The following is a 19899-nucleotide window of genomic DNA, read 5'->3' as shown; positions in this document are numbered from 1 at the left end:
AAATAAAAGTGATTATATGTCCAAAAGTAATCATAAATTCAATATTAGTTTAAGGTAAAGAAGTAATTTTATTATAACAAAGGGTCAACTGAGTAAAATAGTTAAAGATACTAAGCAATAATGTAAAAACAGTGGGTCTCTTGTTAAAGGGTACACCCACATAATCTGGTGGACGTACGCATTTAGACATTTTGTTACTCCAAGGTAGATAAGAAGATAATTAAATTGAGATTGCTTAATAGTCAGAAAAGGTGAAAGGTCCCCTGTGCAAGCACCGAGTCATGTCCGACCCTTTGGAGGGATGCCACTTTCGTGATATTTTCTTGGCAGACTATAGTGGGGTGGTTTGCCATTGCCTTAGATTGACTCAGCCTTCCATCCTTCTGAAGTCGGTAAAACGAGTACCCAGCTTGCTGGGGAAGGTGATGACTGGGGAAGGCTTAATAGTCAAGTGGTCAGTTAATAAAGTGGCTTACTTGTTTCATTTTACCGTCTGTGCTGTCACAAAGATGTTTGCAACATTGTATGTAATAAAGCTTTTTTCTTAAAAAAAAAAACTATATCTCTCTACATTTGGTGAGGACATCTAGCTTCCTCTGAAGATGGCATTATCCTTTAAAACCCTAAATAGTTTTGGTCAGGTTACCTGAAGGAGTAATCTTCCCTGTTTTGCAGTAACTCAACCTTGCATACCATTTTCACAGACAGCTTTGTATGGAATACAGTATAGTCCAAATGAGAGACTATTAGAGTGTGCATGATAGAAAGGGAGCTGTCCTGGAATAGATGGTTTGCTATTGCTATATCTGCCTAAAGTCAAAGAAGGGATACTTAGGCCATCTTTGCATCCAGTAACTATGCTGAATGCAAAGCTACTTCTAAATTATACAGTCAGACCGGTCAAAGAGCACTCAGTTGATTATGTGAACAAACACTAACTGCTACTGTCTTTTATGTTTGAACATATGGGATGAAGTGGTAAGGCATTAAACTGTTGAACCAGGACTGGAAGAGCCAGGTTTTAGTCCATCTTCACCATAGAAGGTCATTAGTTGATTTGGGCCAATCACTTTCTGTCTGCCCAATCTACCACCAGGGTTATTGTGAGAAAAAAAAAGGGGTGCAACGTATGCTACTTAGAGTTTCTGGAGAAAAGGTGGGATATAAATCTAGCAGTTAAGTAAATGTTTGTGTGATGGATTGTGCATTTAAGGTGCTTTGTAGAAATGTTTAATCTCATGTAAACCAGCAAGAGGGATTATTGGGATATAATCAAAATAATTTATGAATTTCCATTTAGCTTTGAGGCATGGCAGATTTGCTTAGTGATGTGCAAAGACATGCTGTGGCTGGAAGTGTACAGATAGTTCCTTGCTTAGCGTCTGCCTTGGCGACCATTCGCAGTTACGATGGTGATGAAAAAGTCACTTTGCTTTCATACTAGAGTACAAAAGAGCTCACTTTCATGTTTACAGTCACATTGGCAATGTGTATTCTGTAAATGTAACAGAAGAATTTTGCATCAGGTGGTAAAATTGTATTGTTATGAACCTGTTAATATTCTTTTTTTTTAGCCACTCTTAGAAAGCAAACTTAAGGCATTCAGTATTGGCAAAATGAGCACTGCCAAGAGAACATTAAGCAAAAAGGAACAGGAAGAATTGAAAAAGAAGGTATTTATCACAAGGGATTTGACAAATCACCTCTTGTTAATTTTTTTTTCAACACAGCAAAGTAAAGTTTGGTTTTAGGTAACGTTTCATTACAGCAACTTAGTTCTCCCACCTTTCTTACTTATCAATAGCTGAGAAATGGCAATAAGTCTATGAAGCAAAGTTAAATCAATGGAGACTTCGCTGGTATATCATTGCAAAGCATTCCTAGGCTAAACTATTTGTGACCTGGAAACAGCATCCTCAACAGTCAGTGCTGTTTAGAATCCGTATTGGTCTGCTCGCCATCATACTTCCATCTTTCTTCCCTCTTCTTCCCAGAATAAACTTTCTTTAAGTTTCCAGCGGTCTTCTCTTTTGCCAGCTTAAGCAACAGTCCCGTTTTCCTATGAGAACATTATGAAGAACTACGATGTCTCTGTATTCTCAGAGTTTCTTGTCAGTTAGAAAGGACATCATATCTGGCTGAGTGTATGTGTGACAGGATAGCCGAGAGCAATAGGAAAACTTACTCATTGTTTTTCTTCCTAGACTAGTATCAATAAAAACACTTTATTAGTAGCCCCCCCGCCCCCAAAAATAGAAACTTGCAAATATTGGTTCAGTGGGTTCTGATGAATGGGAACCAGAAAACTGCATTTCTGTGCTGGACCTCATGAACACACGCTGTTCCTCTAAGGGATGAATCAGGTTCAGTAAAAAAAAAAAAAAAATCCATGGAAAGGAAGATTTAATAAGAACACGGATTGACTTTGGGATCATGTTCTGTTCTCTGCTTTCAAATTTTCTCTCAGCCCAGTTTTGGTTGAGAGGAAAGCATTTGTTATGCTTGTTTCTGATTTTGGTTAAAACGAATGTAATGGTGTCTTTAAAAAAATTTCGAGATTGTTAAGGTTGTCAAAATAATTGAATCTGATTGCTTGGAGATAAAATAGGTAAGAGTATATTTACTATTAGTTAAGTTAATGGTTTGTGATATACTCACCCAAAAGTGAGCCAGTTCAAGTTTTATCTTCAGGTTGGAATCTGCTTGGAAGGGAAGGTTACCTGCTCTACTTTATTATCATATTATTTGTTCTCAGTGGTGTAGCCTTTATGAAAAACCTTGAATTAGAACAAATTTCCTGGTAACTAACTTAGCTTGTTTTGATTTAAATTTAGTAAATGATATATACCATGTTAATATTAGCAGGTAGTTGAAATGAAATATTTGATTAGGAAAAATAAGCATATTGATTGCATTAAGCACATTGAATATTGTTTAAATGTTAAACTCAGATTCAAATCTTAGTGGCACATTATTTTGATTGGACTATTTTAGAAGTCATAAAACTTCCTTTGTTTAAATTCAAAGGAAAAACGTTCAAGGCAAGCAATATCCTTTTGAAAAGAGTTAATTGAAGCCTTGGAAATACCATATTTGATGAGAGTACTTTTTTCCATGCAGCTTCCTGTATTGCCTGAAAACCTGGTCTTGATCGTAGAGAGGTCCCTGCAGATGTCTGGAATATGTTATGGGTGGGAATCTGGATGTAGCTGATGGTTTTGTTAATGCTGATAATTTGTGTAACATTTTGGTACTATAGGAGGATGAGAAGGCAGCTGCAGAAATATATGAAGAATTCCTTGCTGCATTTGAAGGAAGTGATGGCAATAAAGTGAAAACATTTGTCAGAGGAGGTATTGTTAATGCCTCTAAAGGTAAGGCTTACTACAGTACTATCTAGGAAAGAGATTAGGTTCCAAGAGTTATTTTAAATAAATTATTATGTTTTACTTAATTTTTTGTGTGTTGCCTTCAAATTTGTATTTCAAGTCAATTACAATAGTGGGTATTTATTAAGATGCTGCTATACTGTTAATGGTACTTTTCACACGAGTAACTAGATGGTTATAATTATGTTTTTCATTATATGCATAGGATTTACTATGTTTCACTTAAATTGAATTTAATATATTTCTTGATATATGTTTTTTTTTCAAATTAAAAACCATTTCTAGTGCATTTTCTTCAGTGGAGAAATAATCAGTGATTCAGAAACTGTAATGCATGCCATGTAAAATTCCTTGTTTTTGTGATTTATCCTTATACTTTTCAAATAGCTGAACCTATCTTCTCCATTTTTCTGGCAGTAGTCCTTCTGTGAAATGGAGATACGTTCCAGAAGTAGTTTGAGTAGGATGTGGCAGGCAGAAGTCTTTTTTTAAAGGGCAGCTTTGAGCATGTATGTGCACTTAAACTATTTCTTTAGAAACTTGCTAGTGGTCAAGTTAGCTATTTTTATGATTTTGTTGTAGTAGAACATGACACAGATGAAAAGCGAGGAAAAATCTACAAACCTTCATCACGATTTGCAGATCAAAAAAATCAGCAGAGTCAGTCATCTTCTAATGAGAGACCTCCATCCCTTCTAGTGATAGAAACCAAAAAACCAGTAAGTTTAGATTTTTTAGAAAAATTTGTTCCTGCCCTATTCAAGTAGATTGGTTACTTATTTTATATAGTTATATAGTGCTTTTCAAATGAATTTCACAAAATTGTTTGTATAAAATTATAGAGAGAATGCCTTTCAGTCTGTGTTGACTCTTGGTGACTGCCTGGACTACTCCCTACAGTTTTCTTGGCAAGAATTTTGGAAGTGGCTTGCCATTGCATTATTCCTAGGGCTGAGAGACTGACTGGCCCAAGGTCATCCAGCTGACTTCATGCCTAAGGTGGGACTAGCACTCATGGTCTCCCAGTTTCTAGCCTGGTGCCTTAACCACTACTCCAAACTGGGTCTCTATGAAAATTCTTATAGTGCCAACCCATGACTTGAAATTAACCATGAAATGGTCCATAATCTAATTAGTTGTGGTTGCCTTTAATTAAAAAAATATTGTTAGTAAAATAAGGGAAGTCTATATAATCATTCTAACTGTTATAAAGATATATTTTCAGGAAAAAGCAAAGGCTTCTGTAGGAGTCAGCTAATTTTCCCCTTTTGCCCAGTAATAAGGGGATATTGTCTTGGTTTAGCCACTAGCCAAAACAAAATTCAGGGGCCATATTCCTTTTGTTCTGCTAATTTTCAGTCATAATAGTTTTATTCCATTTAGCTGTATGATCCCCTAGCTGTACCCTGAAACAGTATAATTTATGAAATGCATTTGCTTTCTTACCTGTTTATTTTATTTTATTTTATTTTATTTTTTTAAAAAATACTTGTTCTGTAATCAAAACTCTTGGGTTGATGTCCATTAGAGATCAGATAAAATTGATGTAACTTACTCCAAAGAAATGACAATCTGTTTAAGCTCCGTTTTAAGTAGCAATCTGTGGGAACTGAGTGTTAGAACTGTAGCTGTGCAGCCTGATTACAAGTATATTTGATGCTCACTTAACTGATATTGATAGCATTGTATTTTTATTTTGTTGTGAGCCATTGATATAGTTTATCCATTTTATTTATTTATTTTATGCTCTATCTTTTGTAACTTTTATGAGACACCTAATATTCTATAGTGCATCATTGGTGGAAGGAAAGGACCTTTGATGATTTAATTTCAGTTCTAGATACTGCCCTTGATAACATTATTTGTATACTTGCAGTGACAATAAACTCCAAGTGCAGCAACTTAGGAGCTTTTAAGTTTTAGCTATATTATTTTTAATGTGTACATTTTCTTACTCCTTCTTTTTTCCAGAATGGGTTTTCAAAACTATACACTTAAATATTTATATTGATAGAATTGTAAAAATAGTAATCGTGTTCATTATTAAACATTGTTCAAATTATTTCAGCCTTTGAAGAAGGGGGAAAAAGAAAAGAAAAAGAGCAATTTGGAGCTTTTTAAAGAAGAACTAAAACAGTGAGTATTTTATTTATAGATTAAAATAAATAGGGAAATAGGGACAATCAAAGTAGTTGTGGAAGTAGATTTTTTTGATGTATGTAGAGGATTTGTTTTGTAATAGGTAGGGCACCAGTCATTTGCTTTTAACTGTAGAAGCAATCTTATGTCATCTGTGAACTTTTGAATTGGGAAAGCATATGAAACAAAAAATAGAGTATTAAAATAGAAAACATAGTAGTCAAACCACCACAACAAAGATAGTAAAATGAAGCATAAAAACTTTTATGTTAAGGAGAGCAAAAATAATAGATCATAGTAATAAATAAGTCAAATATAACTTAAGTAATTTTCATTTAATATATTAAATTAATAAGTAAATAATAAATTTGAAATTAATATATTAAATAGCAAAGGCTGAGGGCTAAGAAGGATTAGAATTATGACTACTTTATAGGAAATATTTTGGGAGAAGTGGTTGAACTTATAAAAGAATACACTAATAACATGATTAGGAGATGATAAACCCCAGAAATTAAATAATTAATTTGAAGTCACCAAGGTAGCAGAGGTGTTTAATCTTCTATAGTCCATTATGGTAAAACTTGATAAGAAAATACAATTCTGTGGATGAAGCAAGCTTTTTTTCAGCTCTGCTGGTGACTGTAGTGCAGAAGAAGGAATCCTGTGTCAAATTTTATGTATTCATCATCATTCCAATGTCAGATTTTTGATGCAAAGAAAGATGAAAGTTAGTTTGGCTTGGGGTTTGGGCATCCAGTGTAAATTGTGTCTCCTGCTGTTCAAAAGGCAAGAATGATGTGATTTAGGTTTATTAGGCTTAACCATAGCTGGGCTGCAAATATCCAGTTTCAGGTAGTTGTTGCTTAATGTCTACTCATTAAGCGATTGTTCAAAATTATGACACTGCTGAACAAGGGGGACTTATGAAGGACCCTCATAGTTGCAGCTGTCGCAGCATTCCTGCAGTCTTGTGATTGTGACTCAGGCTCTTGGCAACCAGCTTGCAATTACGTTGCAGCATCCCGTGGTCATGTGATCACCATTTGCGACCTTCACTGCTGGCTTCCGACAAGCAAAGTCAATGGGGAAGCTGGCAGGAGGTTGCAAATGGTGATCATGTGAGTGTAGGATGCTGCAATCACGCGGGATTCACCTAATAATGGCAACTGGGTCTGCTGCAACTGCTGTCGTAGGTCAGTATGGTCACATGATGTTGTGCCTTATAACCACATTGCTTAGTGATGGAGTTCCCAGTCCCAGTTACTATCAGTAAGTGAGGACTACATGTACTAAATAACAGAAAGAGGGTTCTTTGCTGCCATCTGGTGGTGTACAGATTTTTCCAGCACATATGTGGTATCCTTGTGTTCATTTTGTCATCTTTTTGACTTCTTTTTAAAATTCATTTCATGTATTCTTTTAGGGCCAAAATTATGTGCCTCTCCTGCTTACCTCAAAATCTCTACCTTCCTTTTTTTGGGCAAAAACATAGTTTCCTCCTTGTTTCTTCCCTGTCTTCTCTTAAATAAGAAGCTTTTTCTTCAGTTCGTTTTGCCTCAGCAATATGCAGTGGCATTAATGGGCAAATGCACTTATAGCAAGCCTGTTAATGAAAAGCAAAAAGCAAAAAATTGAATCATTAGTCAACAGTATGATCAGAAGTTGTTCAAGTCATCTCTGAGTACAAACCAGCTGCAGAGATCTTTCTAATTAGTGGAAGAGAACTCCATTAATTCTGAGCGTTGGATTGCAAATTTAGTTCCTTACCCGTCACAATTTATAGACGAGATTCAGAGATCTTCAAAAAGGCTGACACTATCACTTCCAGAGTACAGAGTTGTTAAGATTTTAAGGAAATACTTCTGTGCCCTATGAGAAATCAAAAGTGCCCTTTTCTTCAGCTGCCAAATGGTATAAGAAGATTGTCTAACCCTGATACAACTTTCTGTGGTCTCTAAATAAGTCTTTGGAGCAAAATTCTTTTTTTATAAGAATTCTATTAAGTTTCAAGCAAAGTTAAAAGCTACAGAAAAACAAAAAACTACAAAGAACAAAAAAAAAAACTAAAGAAGTGCAGAAAGACAAGAGAAAAATTTTCAAAATTACAAAAAGTGGTGACTCCCGAGTTTAACAGCAAGGATATACAATAATTTTCCATAATCAATCCCTTACTCTATATTAAACCAAAATCACATTATTTCTATAAATCATTCCATTGGCACATTGTAAAAGTCATTAAATACAGTTGCTCCCTCCCCTTATATTAAAAGAAAAAATACATATATAAACCCCAGAATCAACTCCCCCCCCCCAAGATAACATTTATTTAATTATTTCCTTCCTACTACTATTCTATACATTCCTGTCTACTATAATAAAGAACAAACTAAAAAAAAATTTGAATTGTCTGCCATTGTGCTTGATAATACAACAATTTTAATAATCTTAATCATGTTAAACCCAAAACCAGACATTTATTATTTTTTTATTATATCATAATAACCTTAATCCAAATTGTTAATGATAAATGAAATCAGCCAAACCCTAAAAACAATCCAGATAAATATTTTAAAACACTTATCCCACTTCAAAATAAACCAGAGCACTTACATATCCCCATAATGCGCACAGAGCTTTTTTCTTAAAAAAAAAAAAATCGAACAGCCCAATTGCCCTCCTCAAAAACTCTGACTTCTCTTCAGGAGACCTCCTGTACATAATAACCCCTTCTTTTCCATGGCGTTCCATCAGAAGATCAATTTCACTTATGGCTTGCAACTTGATCTCTCCCTTTAATTTCTTCAACTTGACTATCTGATCTTCATCCAGCATTTCAATAGAAGTCCCGATCTCACTCTTAGAAGAGACATTTCTGTCGCTGTTAAATTCCTCAGTTTCATCCACGACATCCCCAACCAGATTTTAGATCCCATATTGTTCACAATATCCTGAATGCCTTGCATAAAAACTTGATAGGAATCAGAATCTGTTTAAAATCTTGTTGGAAGTCAGAGAAAGTCTGTTTAAAATCCTCCATGTCTCAAGCAGTAGATTATGGCACCCCCTAGGAGCTTAACCAGCAAAAGTCGAAGATTTGAAAGAATTCCAGAATGTGTTTGTTGTTTATTCGTTTAGTCGCTTCCGACTCTTCGTGACTTCGTGGACCAGCCCACGCCAGAGCTTCCTGTCAGTCGTCAACACCCCCAGCTCCCCCAGGGATGAGTCAGTCACCTCTAGAATATCATCCATCCACCTGGCCCTTGGTCGGCCCCTCTTCCTTTTGCCCTCCACTCTCCCTAGCATCAGCATCTTCTCCAGGGTGTCCTGTCTTCTCATTATGTGGTCAAAGTATTTCAGTTTTACCTTTAATATCATTCCCTCAAGTGAGCAGTCTGTCTTGATTTCCTGGAGGATGGACTGGTTTGATCTTCTTGCAGTCCAAGGCACTCTCAGAATTTTCCTCCAACACCACAGTTCCAAAGCATCGATCTTCCTTCTCTCAGCCTTCCTTATGGTCCAGCTCTCACAACCATGTTACTACGGGGAACACCATGGCTTTAACTATGGGGACCAGCTTTTGCACTTTCTTCTTTCACCTGCATCATAAGGCTCCTCAGTTCCTCTTCGCTTTCAGCCATCAAAGTGGTATCATCTGCATATCTGAGATTGTTAATGTTTCTTCCAGCAATTTTAACTCCAGCCTTGGATTCCTCAAGCCCAGCATGTCGCATGATGTGTTCTGTGTACAAGTTGAATAGGTAGGGTGAGAGTATACAGCCCTGCCGTACTCCTTTTCCAATCTTAAACCAGTCCGTTGTTCCGTGGTCTGTTCTTACTGTTGCTACTTGGTCGTTATACAGATTCTTCAGGAGGCATACAAGATGACTTGGTATCCCCATACCACTAAGAACTTGCCACAATTTGTTATGGTCCACACAGTCAAAAGCTTTAGAATAGTCAATAAAACAGAAATAGATGTTGGCTTTTTCCATTATCCAGCGGATATTGGCAATTTGGTCTCTAGTTCCTCTGCCTTTTCTAAAGCCAGCTTGTACATCTGGCAATTCTCGCTCCATGAACTGCTGAAGTCTACCTTGCAGGATCTTGAGCATTACCTTACTGGCATGTGAAATGAGTGCCACTGTTCGATAGTTTGAACAGTCTTTAGTGTTTCCCTTTTTTGGTATGGGGATATAAGTTGATTTTTTCCAATCTGATGGCCATTCTTGTGTTTTCCAAATTTGCTGGCATATAGCATGCATTACCTTGACAGCATCATCTCGCAAGATTTTGAACAGTTCAGCTGGGATGCCGTCATCTCCTGCTGCCTTGTTATTAGCAATGCTTCTTAAGGCCCATTCAACCTCACTCTTCAGGATGTCTGGCATTTTCGCTCACTGACCACACCGTCAAAGCTTTCCCCGATATTGTTATCCTTCCTATACAGGTCTTCCGTATATTCTTGCCACCTTTTCTTGATTTCTTCTTCTGTGAGGTCCTTGCCATCTTTGTTTTTGATCATGCCCATTTTTGCCTGGAATTTACCTCCAATGTTTCTAATTTTCTGGAAGAGGTCTCTTGTCCTTCCTATTCTATTGTCTTCTTCCACTTCCGCACATTGCTTGTTTAAAAATAATTCCTTATCTCTTCTGGCTAACCTCTGGAATTTTGCCTTTAATTGGGCATATCTCCCCCTATCACTGTTGCCTTTTGCTTTCCTTCTTTCTTGGGCTACTTCTAGTGTCTCAGCAGACAGCCATTTTGCCTTCTTGGTTTTCTCTTTCTTTGAGATGTATTTTGTTGCCGCCTCCTGAACAATGCTGCCAACTTCTGTCCAGAGTTCTTCCGGGACCCTATCTACTAAGTCCAGTCCCTTAAATCTATTCTTCACCTCCACTGCATATTCCTTAGGAATATTAGTGAGCTCATATCTAGCCGATCTGTGGGTCTTCCCTAATCTCTTGAGTCTGATCCTAAATTGTGCAGTAAGAAGTTCGTGATTGGAACTACAGTCAGCTCCAGGCCTTGTTTTTACCGACTGTACAGATGTCCGCCACCTTTGGCTGCAAAGGATGTAGTCAATCTGATTTCAGTGTTGTCCATCTGGTGAAGTCCGTGTATAAAGCTGTCTCTTAGGTTGTTGGAAGAGAGCGTTTGTTATGCAGAGTGAGTTGTCTTGGCAAAATTCTATCAGCCTATGTCCTGCTTCGTTTTGTTCTCCGAGGCCATGCTTACATGTAATTCCAGGTGTCATTTGACTGCCCACCTTAGCATTCCAGTCTCCTGTGATGAAAATAACATCTCTTTTTGGCATCTTGTCCAGTAGGTGCTGCAGATCCTCATAGAACTGCTCTACTTCAGCTTCTTCAGCATCTGTGGTTGGGGCGTAGATTTGGATCACTGTGATGTTAGATGACTTGCCCTGAATTCGAATTGAGATCATTCCATCGTTTTTTGGATTGTATCCAAGCACTGCTTTAGCCACTTTACTATTAATTATGAAGGCTACTCCATTTCTTCTGTGGTCCTCTTGTCCACAGTAGTAGATCTGGTGGTCATTTGATGTGAAGTGGCCCATTCCAGTCCATTTCAGTTCCTGATGCCCAAAATGTCTATCTTTAATCTTGACATCTCACCAATAACCACATCCAATTTGCCCTGGCTCATAGATCTTACATTCCAGGTTCCAATGGTGTGTTGATCCTTAGAACATCGGATTCGCCGTTCACCACCAGCACCGGTGGCTGCTAGCCGTCCTTTCGGCTTTGAGCTAGCTGCGTCATCACGTCTGGGGCTAGTTGAACTCATCCTCTGTCCTCCCCAGTAGCATTTTGACCATCTTCCGACCTGGGAGTCTCATGTTCCGATGGTATACCGACATGTCTCTGGTTGTACTGATCCATTGAGTTTTCATGGCAAGAATACTGGGGTGGGTTGCCATTACCTTCCCCAGGGATCGCATTTAGTCTGACCTCTCTGTCATGACCTTCCCGTCTTGGGTGGCCCTTCACGGTTTAGCTCATGGCATCATTGAGGTGCTCAAGCTCCAGCACCACAACAAGGTAACGATCCTTTGCTGAAGAGAATGTGTTTACACAAGGGAAAGTGAGATATGCAGACAGTTCCCCAGGGAAAGTAGAAGCAGAAAACTGAAAGTTCGAAACAGACGATTCAGCATGTAGGAAAATGCTAATATCTTCAAATTTAGTACAAAAATAATAACGGAGACAATTATTTACTCTCAATCCTCCTTAATATTTGGATGGAAAACAAAGTCCAAAACTTAAAAAGAATTATTTTTTTAAAATTGATCCCAAAAATTATGATAAGCACGAAGAGAACCCGCTTCTCCTTGCTATAGAAAGCCTCTCATAGGGTACGTGTACTTAAAAGAAATATAAATTGGGTGATTTAGAGATGGGATGGCCAGTTTCCCTTTAGGGCTACAGCATCGCTTGGAAATGGTGACGTCCCAGCCTCCCAGTTACCCCTTACCAATTGAATGCAAACATTATTTGCGATCTTCTGGCTGCAAGCAGACATCTGGAAGACAGATGGGGTGATTCCAGGTGTTTTTCTTTTTCCGGAGAAACACTCTTGTGCTTCAGGAAAAACCTGCCTGAGCCTGAAAATACTGCCATGTTGTCAGTTCTGCCCATTGAGCTGGTGGGCACAGCTGTTTAGTCCGCCTTGTCCGCACTGGAAGTCTGGAGCAAAACTCTTCATATCACTAATTTTCCAAATCTCTCCAGATGCAAGAAGAATTTCCCAGAATATTTTTTTTCTTAGCAAGACCCTCTTTCTGAGTTTCCCTCATTTCTTTTTCTCAAGGGCTGTATGCAGAAAATAAAATAATCATTTCATTTCAGGAGAACTTAATAAAAAGTGGTCATCAAGACTCTCCAAGACGAGACAGGCAATTTTCTTCCTCTAGAAGTATAGTATAGTATAGTATAGTATAGTATAGTATAGTATAGTATAGTATTCGTATAATCATCCCTATGGAAATAAGGCGCCAGAGTTCTCAAGCCCCAGGGACACGCCTGAGCACTTTCCAGTATTTCGGTATTGTTTCTTAGAGGAATCTAACCACTAGTTCCTGGATTCCTCATGAAAATAACTGACATAGTTTGCACTGTATTCAATAGACTGAGCTTACAGGCCCCTTTTAAAGTCTTTATGCTGAATGTGCAGTGATCTAGTAGGAATCATTGTTTCTCAGTCCAGTTATCCTGTATCTACCTAGAATTATAGTTCTGTCAGAATAAATAATATTAAATCTTAATGTTAAAGAGCTAATAATTTGATATCTAAGAACAGGCTGGGTAGTATGTGTCTTTCTGGATTTCATCTTAATCTGTCTCAGTGTGGAATACCCAGCCATCTTAAAATTAAGTCTTTCCTGAATACAGTTCTAGCACACAGAAAGGAGTACTGGATCTCTAAAGCCTCTTGGAAAGGGTTCATTAATTAGAGTAGGAAAAAGAAATAGATTGCACAAAGGCAGTTATAGGTGAGGTTTTTTTTTAAAAAGAAAAGAACATTAGGCCTCAAATCTTACATGCTCTAATAGCAGGTTTCTGTGTGTTCTTTTGTATTATTCAGACCACTAGGTCTCATCCATAGAGATTTTTTTCAGCTCTCTGATACCAGGCCGATCATAGTATGGCTTTTCTTATTTTGATACCTTCCTTTGATCCTTTAGAAAGCCATCCTTTAAAGCTCTCAGCTTGTACCTTCCTACTCTCAAAATGATACTGTTCTTAATAATCTCCTATGCCTGAAAAGGGTAATAAACAATTGTTTTATCAATTAGGAAACATCTGTCTTCCACAAGGGAGTGTGACATCTGGATCTTAATAGTATTTATGTCTTTTTACCAATCTTGGGAACCTCTTCCCATTATTTCTTTCTTTGCCCACCATCCCCACCCCATGTTTTAATTATGCTTCCATCTAAGCTCCTTGGGACAAGTAATTCCACACACACCCAATGGATAGAAGTCTGCATTACTTTGATTTATGAATCTTAATACCTGGGCACAGATTTTTTTAACATGTTATATAGCTGTTCTTTCTGTATATTTAGTGGGCACTTGATGACATTTTTGAGTTTGTAATCTTAGGGTTACTCTCAAAACTATTTTCTATTTCTACAACTGTCTTAACCATGCAAGCTATTTTTCTGCTGCAAGCTGAGTGGTCAGATTGGATAAGAGAGCAGTACTTTCATCTAAGTTACAATATTTTCAGTCTGCCAAGGAATAAGCAGAGGCACAATTCATATTGGGTATCTCAGATTGAAGGGAAGCTTTTATGGTGAGTAGTAATATTCTGCTTGTTTGAGAGAGATTTACCCATGGTCTAAACCAGGGGTCCCCTCTTCAGGTCATTGACCCGTTCATGAAGTTTCAGATTGTTCATCCACCACCAGACATTTGTTATATGAAAATAATTTAATAAATACTACTTTAACTAATAGTACTATGAATAATAACAACAACAATAATGGATAGTCCTTGGGGGTCGATATTTGGAGAACCCTGGTCTAAATGAATTCTGTCTTATAAAAGAAAAATTATCTTATTACATTAAAGCTTGGATAGATGTTTTCAAATGGTAGAATAAGTTAAATTGATTTAAAAATTCCTTTAATTATATGATGGCTGTTAGAATTGAAGCCACTTACTACTTTTATAAAATATCTCTTATAGAATTCAAGAAGAGCGTGATGAAAGACATAAAACCAAAGGTAGATTAAGTCGTTTTGAGCCACCTCAGTCAGATTCAGATGGCCAACGCCGTTCCAGTAAGTAATCACAGTTTTATTACAGTATTGTAATTCTACAAAAACTTGAAACTGAATAGACATCCTTTCTTTCCTTTAGTGGATGCACCCTCAAGAAGAAACAGATCTTCAGGTAGTAATAATGTTTTATAACTACTTAAATGCTTAGTTATTTTAAAATGGATGCATTGGATTACATCTTTTTTTGTTGCTTTTGTTTTAGTACTGGATGACTATGCTCCAGGTTCACATGATGTTGGAGATCCAAGTACAACAAATTTATATCTTGGAAACATTAATCCCCAGGTAATAATTACAGGAGTTAAAAAACATTCGTTCCTATGAACTCTGTATACAGTTTTTCATATCATAAGTATGCAAATATTATTGTGTATGTTTACCCAGAATGCTTTATATAAATATTTTGGAGAGCAAGGGAATTTTGATAATGATTTGTATAAGTCATCGCTTGAATTAGTGGTTGAATAAAGATTTTACTCCAGGTCTTCTCATTTCAGCCATATCTGCTGGACTGTGCATGATGTTAGCTATAATTTTTAAAATTGAAATAGATAGATAAATATATGAATTTACCTAGAGAATATCTGTTAGATGCTTTCAATAGGTTAGACATTAATTTTGTTTACATTCATCAGTTCAAAGACAAAGGTATGATGCAAATTGACTTTATACTCTCACAAGAATCTTTTCTTCCTTATTCTTTCTCCTCTAGTAAGAATTTAGATAAAAAAGCATCTCATTGTCTCTGAAGGAAAACCACACAGTGGAGGAAAAAGTTTTGTTCCCTGCCTTGTCTCTTAACTATTTTATCTATCTGTCTGTCTGTCTGTCTGTATATAATTTTATGCTTCTCTGCTTTGTCTTGATCATTCCATATGTGGGCCCATTTCCTATACACATATACAGGTAGTTAACGACCACAATAGGGATCAGAATTTCAGTTGCTAAGCAATGAGGTCGTTAAGTGAGGAACCATGTGACTAGACCCAATTTTATGACCACTTTTGCAGCAGCCATAAAGGGAGTCACATAGTCATAAATTGAATAGTGACAGTTGTAAATCAATTGTTTCCAATTGATTTTTCGAGTTGGAAGCCAGCTGGGAAGGTCGCAAATTGTGGTCAAGTGACTGTGGGACCCTGCAAATGGTTGTAAATGTGAGCTGGTTGCCAAGCTCCCAAATCACGATCATGTGACTGCGGGGCTGGTGTGATGGTCATAACTTTGAGGGCAGGCCGTAAGTAACTTTTTTTAGCCCCGTCGTATCTCTGAACCTTTCATTAAATGGTCATTAAGCAAGGTCTGCTTATACTTCCATTTCTGACCCCCCCTTCAGCACCAGCTCCTCCTCCTGGCTCTGATTTAAGTTAACTTGCTACTAGCTGTAGTATGGCAGGAATATATAATGTATGCCTGACATCTCTCCTGAGCCTGGAGGCACGTTTATCTTGTCAGAACAGAAAGCTGGTGCACTGCAAAGCAACAGCCTCTAGCAACGTGTTGATTTGCAGCAAAACCTTTCGGTCTGACATAGGTCCCTCCATGAGCATCCTGCTTTGCTATTTCCTCATTTGATTAATGGGTATTTTTGACTGGTCATGTTTTCTATGGCAGCTATGTTGTGAGGATGCTTACTTCATGCTCTCAAAATTTTAAATGTGTCCCTGGGTCCTGAAAAGGTTATCTACCCCAGCTGCGTAGGGTCAACATTCTGTTTTTTTCCAAAAACTAAACAATAATTTTAAAAATGGCCAAAATGAGAAACTGTCATGTTCTAAAGCAAAACACTACTCTCTAGCTTCAGGTTCATTTGCAGAAATTCATTTGGATATAACAGAGATCCCAACAGGATTATAGAGAACACTTGGATTGATGGGGCTAGTTCATTGTACTGTGTGTGTGTGCGTGTGAGTGAGAGAGAGAGAGACTGGTCCTGTCCATTATATCAGCCATTTTATAAGTAGGCAGCTTTCTCAATTGCATCTAAAAATTGAGACTCCAACCCCAAAGTTATTTAGCACTGTTGGATTATGAACCATGCTTTATTGCTGTGAGAACAAATCACTAGGCTGTATCTGGATCTTGTGATGTCTTTTATCATAACACCATTCTATTAACAAGTCTTTCAATTTCTTTCCGGTTGTATCCACAGAATATAGGAAATGCACTTCCATTTGAGAAATATCTCATTCTGTTTTATACCTCTAGATGAACGAAGAGATGTTATGCCAAGAATTTGGACGCTTTGGACCTTTGGCAAGTGTGAAAATTATGTGGCCAAGGACTGATGAAGAAAGAGCAAGAGAAAGGAATTGTGGATTTGTTGCCTTCATGAACAGGAGAGATGCTGAACGTGCACTAAAGAATTTAAATGGTACTGAAGGATTGAACTTAACTTTAATATATATCATCTCAGGAAGAACACTGAGAAAAGCCATGTGTTCCACTGATGGGGAGGGTTTACTTACTTACTTATCTATACTTTGTTATGAAAATCTTAACAAAAGATTTTCAAAACAAAAAGTAAATCTTCCTTACCTTTTAAGAATTTTGAAGATACCACATTAGTAGGTGCCAGATGGCTTAATCTATCAGATTGCCTACCATGTTTATATAACTAGGTTTTTCCTTAGAGGAATGTATTTGATATTTAGTTTGTGATTTTGAAAAAAGAAAAAGCCCAGTCTGGATTTAGCTCTAATAGTAGTATTTGAATTGTTTGAAATCCAGTTACTGTAATCATGCAAATGTATGCATGTCCACAAAGTCCTATGTCCATTTTTATATTTATAAAATACTTTAATGTGAGAACTGATCTTTGGAGGTTGCAGTGCTTAGTTATTTCAGTATCCCTGGTCAGACATCTTTAAAAAGACTGAATTTAATGCAGGTGTTTGTTTCTGTTGCATGATATATATGGTAGACTATAGTGAGCTTCTATATGAGCACCTATTTTCATTGAAATAATGATAATGCAATTTCTGAAACAGTACAACTTCATTCCCCAGGCAAGATGATCATGTCTTTTGAAATGAAATTAGGCTGGGGCAAAGCCGTTCCTATTCCTCCTCATCCTATATACATTCCTCCTTCAATGATGGAACATACCCTTCCACCACCTCCTTCGGGTCTGCCGTTTAATGCTCAGCCCAGAGAGAGATTGAAGAACCCTAATGCTCCAATGTTGCCACCACCTAAAAACAAAGAAGATTTTGAGAAGGTAAAAAGTTACCCAGGGCCATACATCTTATATAGTATTTGAAACTATGTGATAGAATTGTGCTATTCAATTCTCAGTTTAACTGAATTGTTCCCTGCCTTAGTTTAAGGAGCCTCATTCCCTTGGCATGTTGGGCTACATAATTGGGCTTTGTTTTTAATTGCACTTTTAAATCTGGCCACCATGTGTTTTCCCCCTCCACACTCCCTGGTTTTTTTCTCCTCTGTCCCCCTTTTGTTAGCTGCCAGATTTGCAGTATCTAAATTGATATTTTAAAGGCTACATTTCAGTTCAGGCAGATTGATTAATTAGGATGAGCTCACATGTTTCTATGTAAAAAGCTATTTCAGACATTGAATCAGTAGTTGAGAATAACTATCAGCATATTTAAAAGGATTTTTTTAACAGACTAGTAAATGGTAAGTAACTTTTAAACACAAGTGATATTACATTGTTTTAATACTTTCATGAAGTTTCTTAGGTTTGAAAGGGTTGAGAACTAATGGCCAGTACAAATATAACAGCTCCTGGTTCAAACTGACTGCAGGATTGCTTATATTTTTTTTTCTCTTGTTGCCTTGCTCAGGCAAGCTTTTGATTTTGGACTGCAAAATTCTAGTGCTGGCTTTAACATAGTTAAGTGTTGCTTGGGCAGTGACAGTAATTGTGGTGAAAACTTCTCAGGGGCTGCTCCCCTACGCATTCTTTAAATCCTGGGTTCCTTGCAGGATTCAAAATCTGGTAAGCAAGAGCCTTGGGTAGCCTAAACTGTTGCCACTCTCAGTGTGATGCTTAACTGTGATTAAACCAGTAGGGCTATCAGATCCTTTGGAAAAGCTCCTTTGGAATGCATGGGAACTGTATGAAGCCCCTCCTTCCAAATCATCAAAGAGCCATGCATTTCTCCAGACTCAGACAACTGTTTTGTAAGCAGGTCCCAGCTGCTTTCTGGTTGTGCATACTCTGCTTTAATGATTCAAAAAGAGGTGATTTCTATGGACTCCCACATGTTCCAAAGCACTGCTTTCAAAAGATTTAAACAGCCCTAAAAACCAATAATGAAGGTTGGGAAAATTAAGTCTCAGAAGGGAGGGGATGGCAAGTTAGAGCATTTAATTCCATAGCCTGATCACATAAACATGGTGGAACCACCACAAATGTTAGCTTGCATAGGACCAAAATAGAAATAGAAAATATGATTCCATTTTCTATATTTGCCTTCATCTGGCAAGCCCCTTCAGATGCATGTGGTGGGTTTGTCTGTGTACAGTGAGGCTTTTGTTTTTTTAAGTAGCTTTTCTATGCTATATGGGGAAGTTGTTTCACAAACTGAAGATAATGCTGGAAACAGCAATTGAGCAGTAAGATGGAAATTGCTATTTAGAAAAGTGAAAGCCGTACTTTACACATGGATATTTGTGCCTAATCCTTGGGCTGATACTAGTATAGTATCTATTCAGTGCACTGATGTGCATTCTGTTTGGAATGTACTTTGAAATTTGTGAACCTTTTGTGGTTCACCACACACAGTAATTTGCTATGTAATTGCATAGTCTATAACTTTGCAGCAGTGATTGCCTGCAAAACATGTGATAGATGTGTAGTATTTTCAATGCATATGTATTTTTTGCTTGTTACTTGTTAACAATACTCACATATTCTATGTTTATTATCTGATGTGACTTCATATACAGACTCTGTCGCAAGCCATAGTCAAAGTGGTTATCCCAACAGAAAGGTACATGTTTTTCTTTATTATTACTGATCTAAATATAGCAAATATCCCATTTGGAATTTATAGAAATTGTGATGTTGAGGAAAAGCTTAGGCTTGACTGAGCAATGGTTGCTTTATAGGTATGAGTGAGAATGTTGAGATTTAATATCTATATTAAGCTGCCCTTCACTAGTATTTCAGTTTAGGTGTAGGATTAAATGGAATGAAAGTTGGAATTATTTTGGATGCAAAGAAAGTCCAGTTTTTCCCAACTTCGTGCCTTCCAAATGTTTTAGATTATACCTTTCATTGTTCCTGGATAGCATGCAGGACCATATTGCTGGGGGTGGTCAGTAGTAATACAGCAGATCTGGAGCTGTCATGTTGTGAAAAGGTGGACTGATGTATCTCAGTAAAAATCAGAGTGATTTTAGGCTTGCCTGTTGTTTAATGATCAAAGGGTATTGTTACTGGCACATTTATCCCACAAGCCTGGAGATATTGAATAGATTTTAATTATATATATATCTAGAATTATTATAATATCATCTTTCGTTATGTGGTTTCATGGAGGATTTTGATCGTTGGTCATTGGTTGACTTGTATGATTGAGGTTTGGATGAA

The 19899-nt window shown here is 37.2% G+C and overlaps 1 protein-coding gene across 6 annotated transcripts in view; it reads left to right on the top strand.

Annotated features, from left to right (window-relative positions):
- U2SURP (U2 snRNP associated SURP domain containing) overlaps positions 1 to 19899 on the top strand; it is a 45316-nt gene that overhangs the window by 5534 nt on the left and 19883 nt on the right. For 3 of the 6 annotated variants that reach the window (XM_063306635.1, XM_063306633.1, XM_063306637.1), the window contains 10 exons: positions 1575 to 1673; positions 3260 to 3374; positions 3972 to 4108; positions 5458 to 5525; positions 14245 to 14339; positions 14419 to 14451; positions 14542 to 14624; positions 16548 to 16713; positions 17348 to 17559; positions 19254 to 19297. In XM_063306635.1, the coding sequence (XP_063162705.1) occupies positions 1575 to 1673; positions 3260 to 3374; positions 3972 to 4108; positions 5458 to 5525; positions 14245 to 14339; positions 14419 to 14451; positions 14542 to 14624; positions 16548 to 16713; positions 17348 to 17559; positions 19254 to 19297 (1052 nt within the window). Of the gene's footprint in view, positions 1 to 1574; positions 1674 to 3259; positions 3375 to 3971; positions 4109 to 5457; positions 5526 to 14244; positions 14340 to 14418; positions 14452 to 14541; positions 14625 to 16547; positions 16714 to 17347; positions 17560 to 19253; positions 19298 to 19899 lie in introns of those variants that run through there. The other 3 variants (XM_063306636.1, XM_063306634.1, XM_063306638.1) reach the window with 2 other exon arrangements.

Source organism: Candoia aspera, chromosome 6 (genome assembly GCF_035149785.1).
Source record: "Candoia aspera isolate rCanAsp1 chromosome 6, rCanAsp1.hap2, whole genome shotgun sequence".
In the NCBI taxonomy this organism is placed as follows: domain Eukaryota; kingdom Metazoa; phylum Chordata; class Lepidosauria; order Squamata; family Boidae; genus Candoia; species Candoia aspera.
This window is presented reverse-complemented; position numbering and strand designations above follow the sequence as displayed.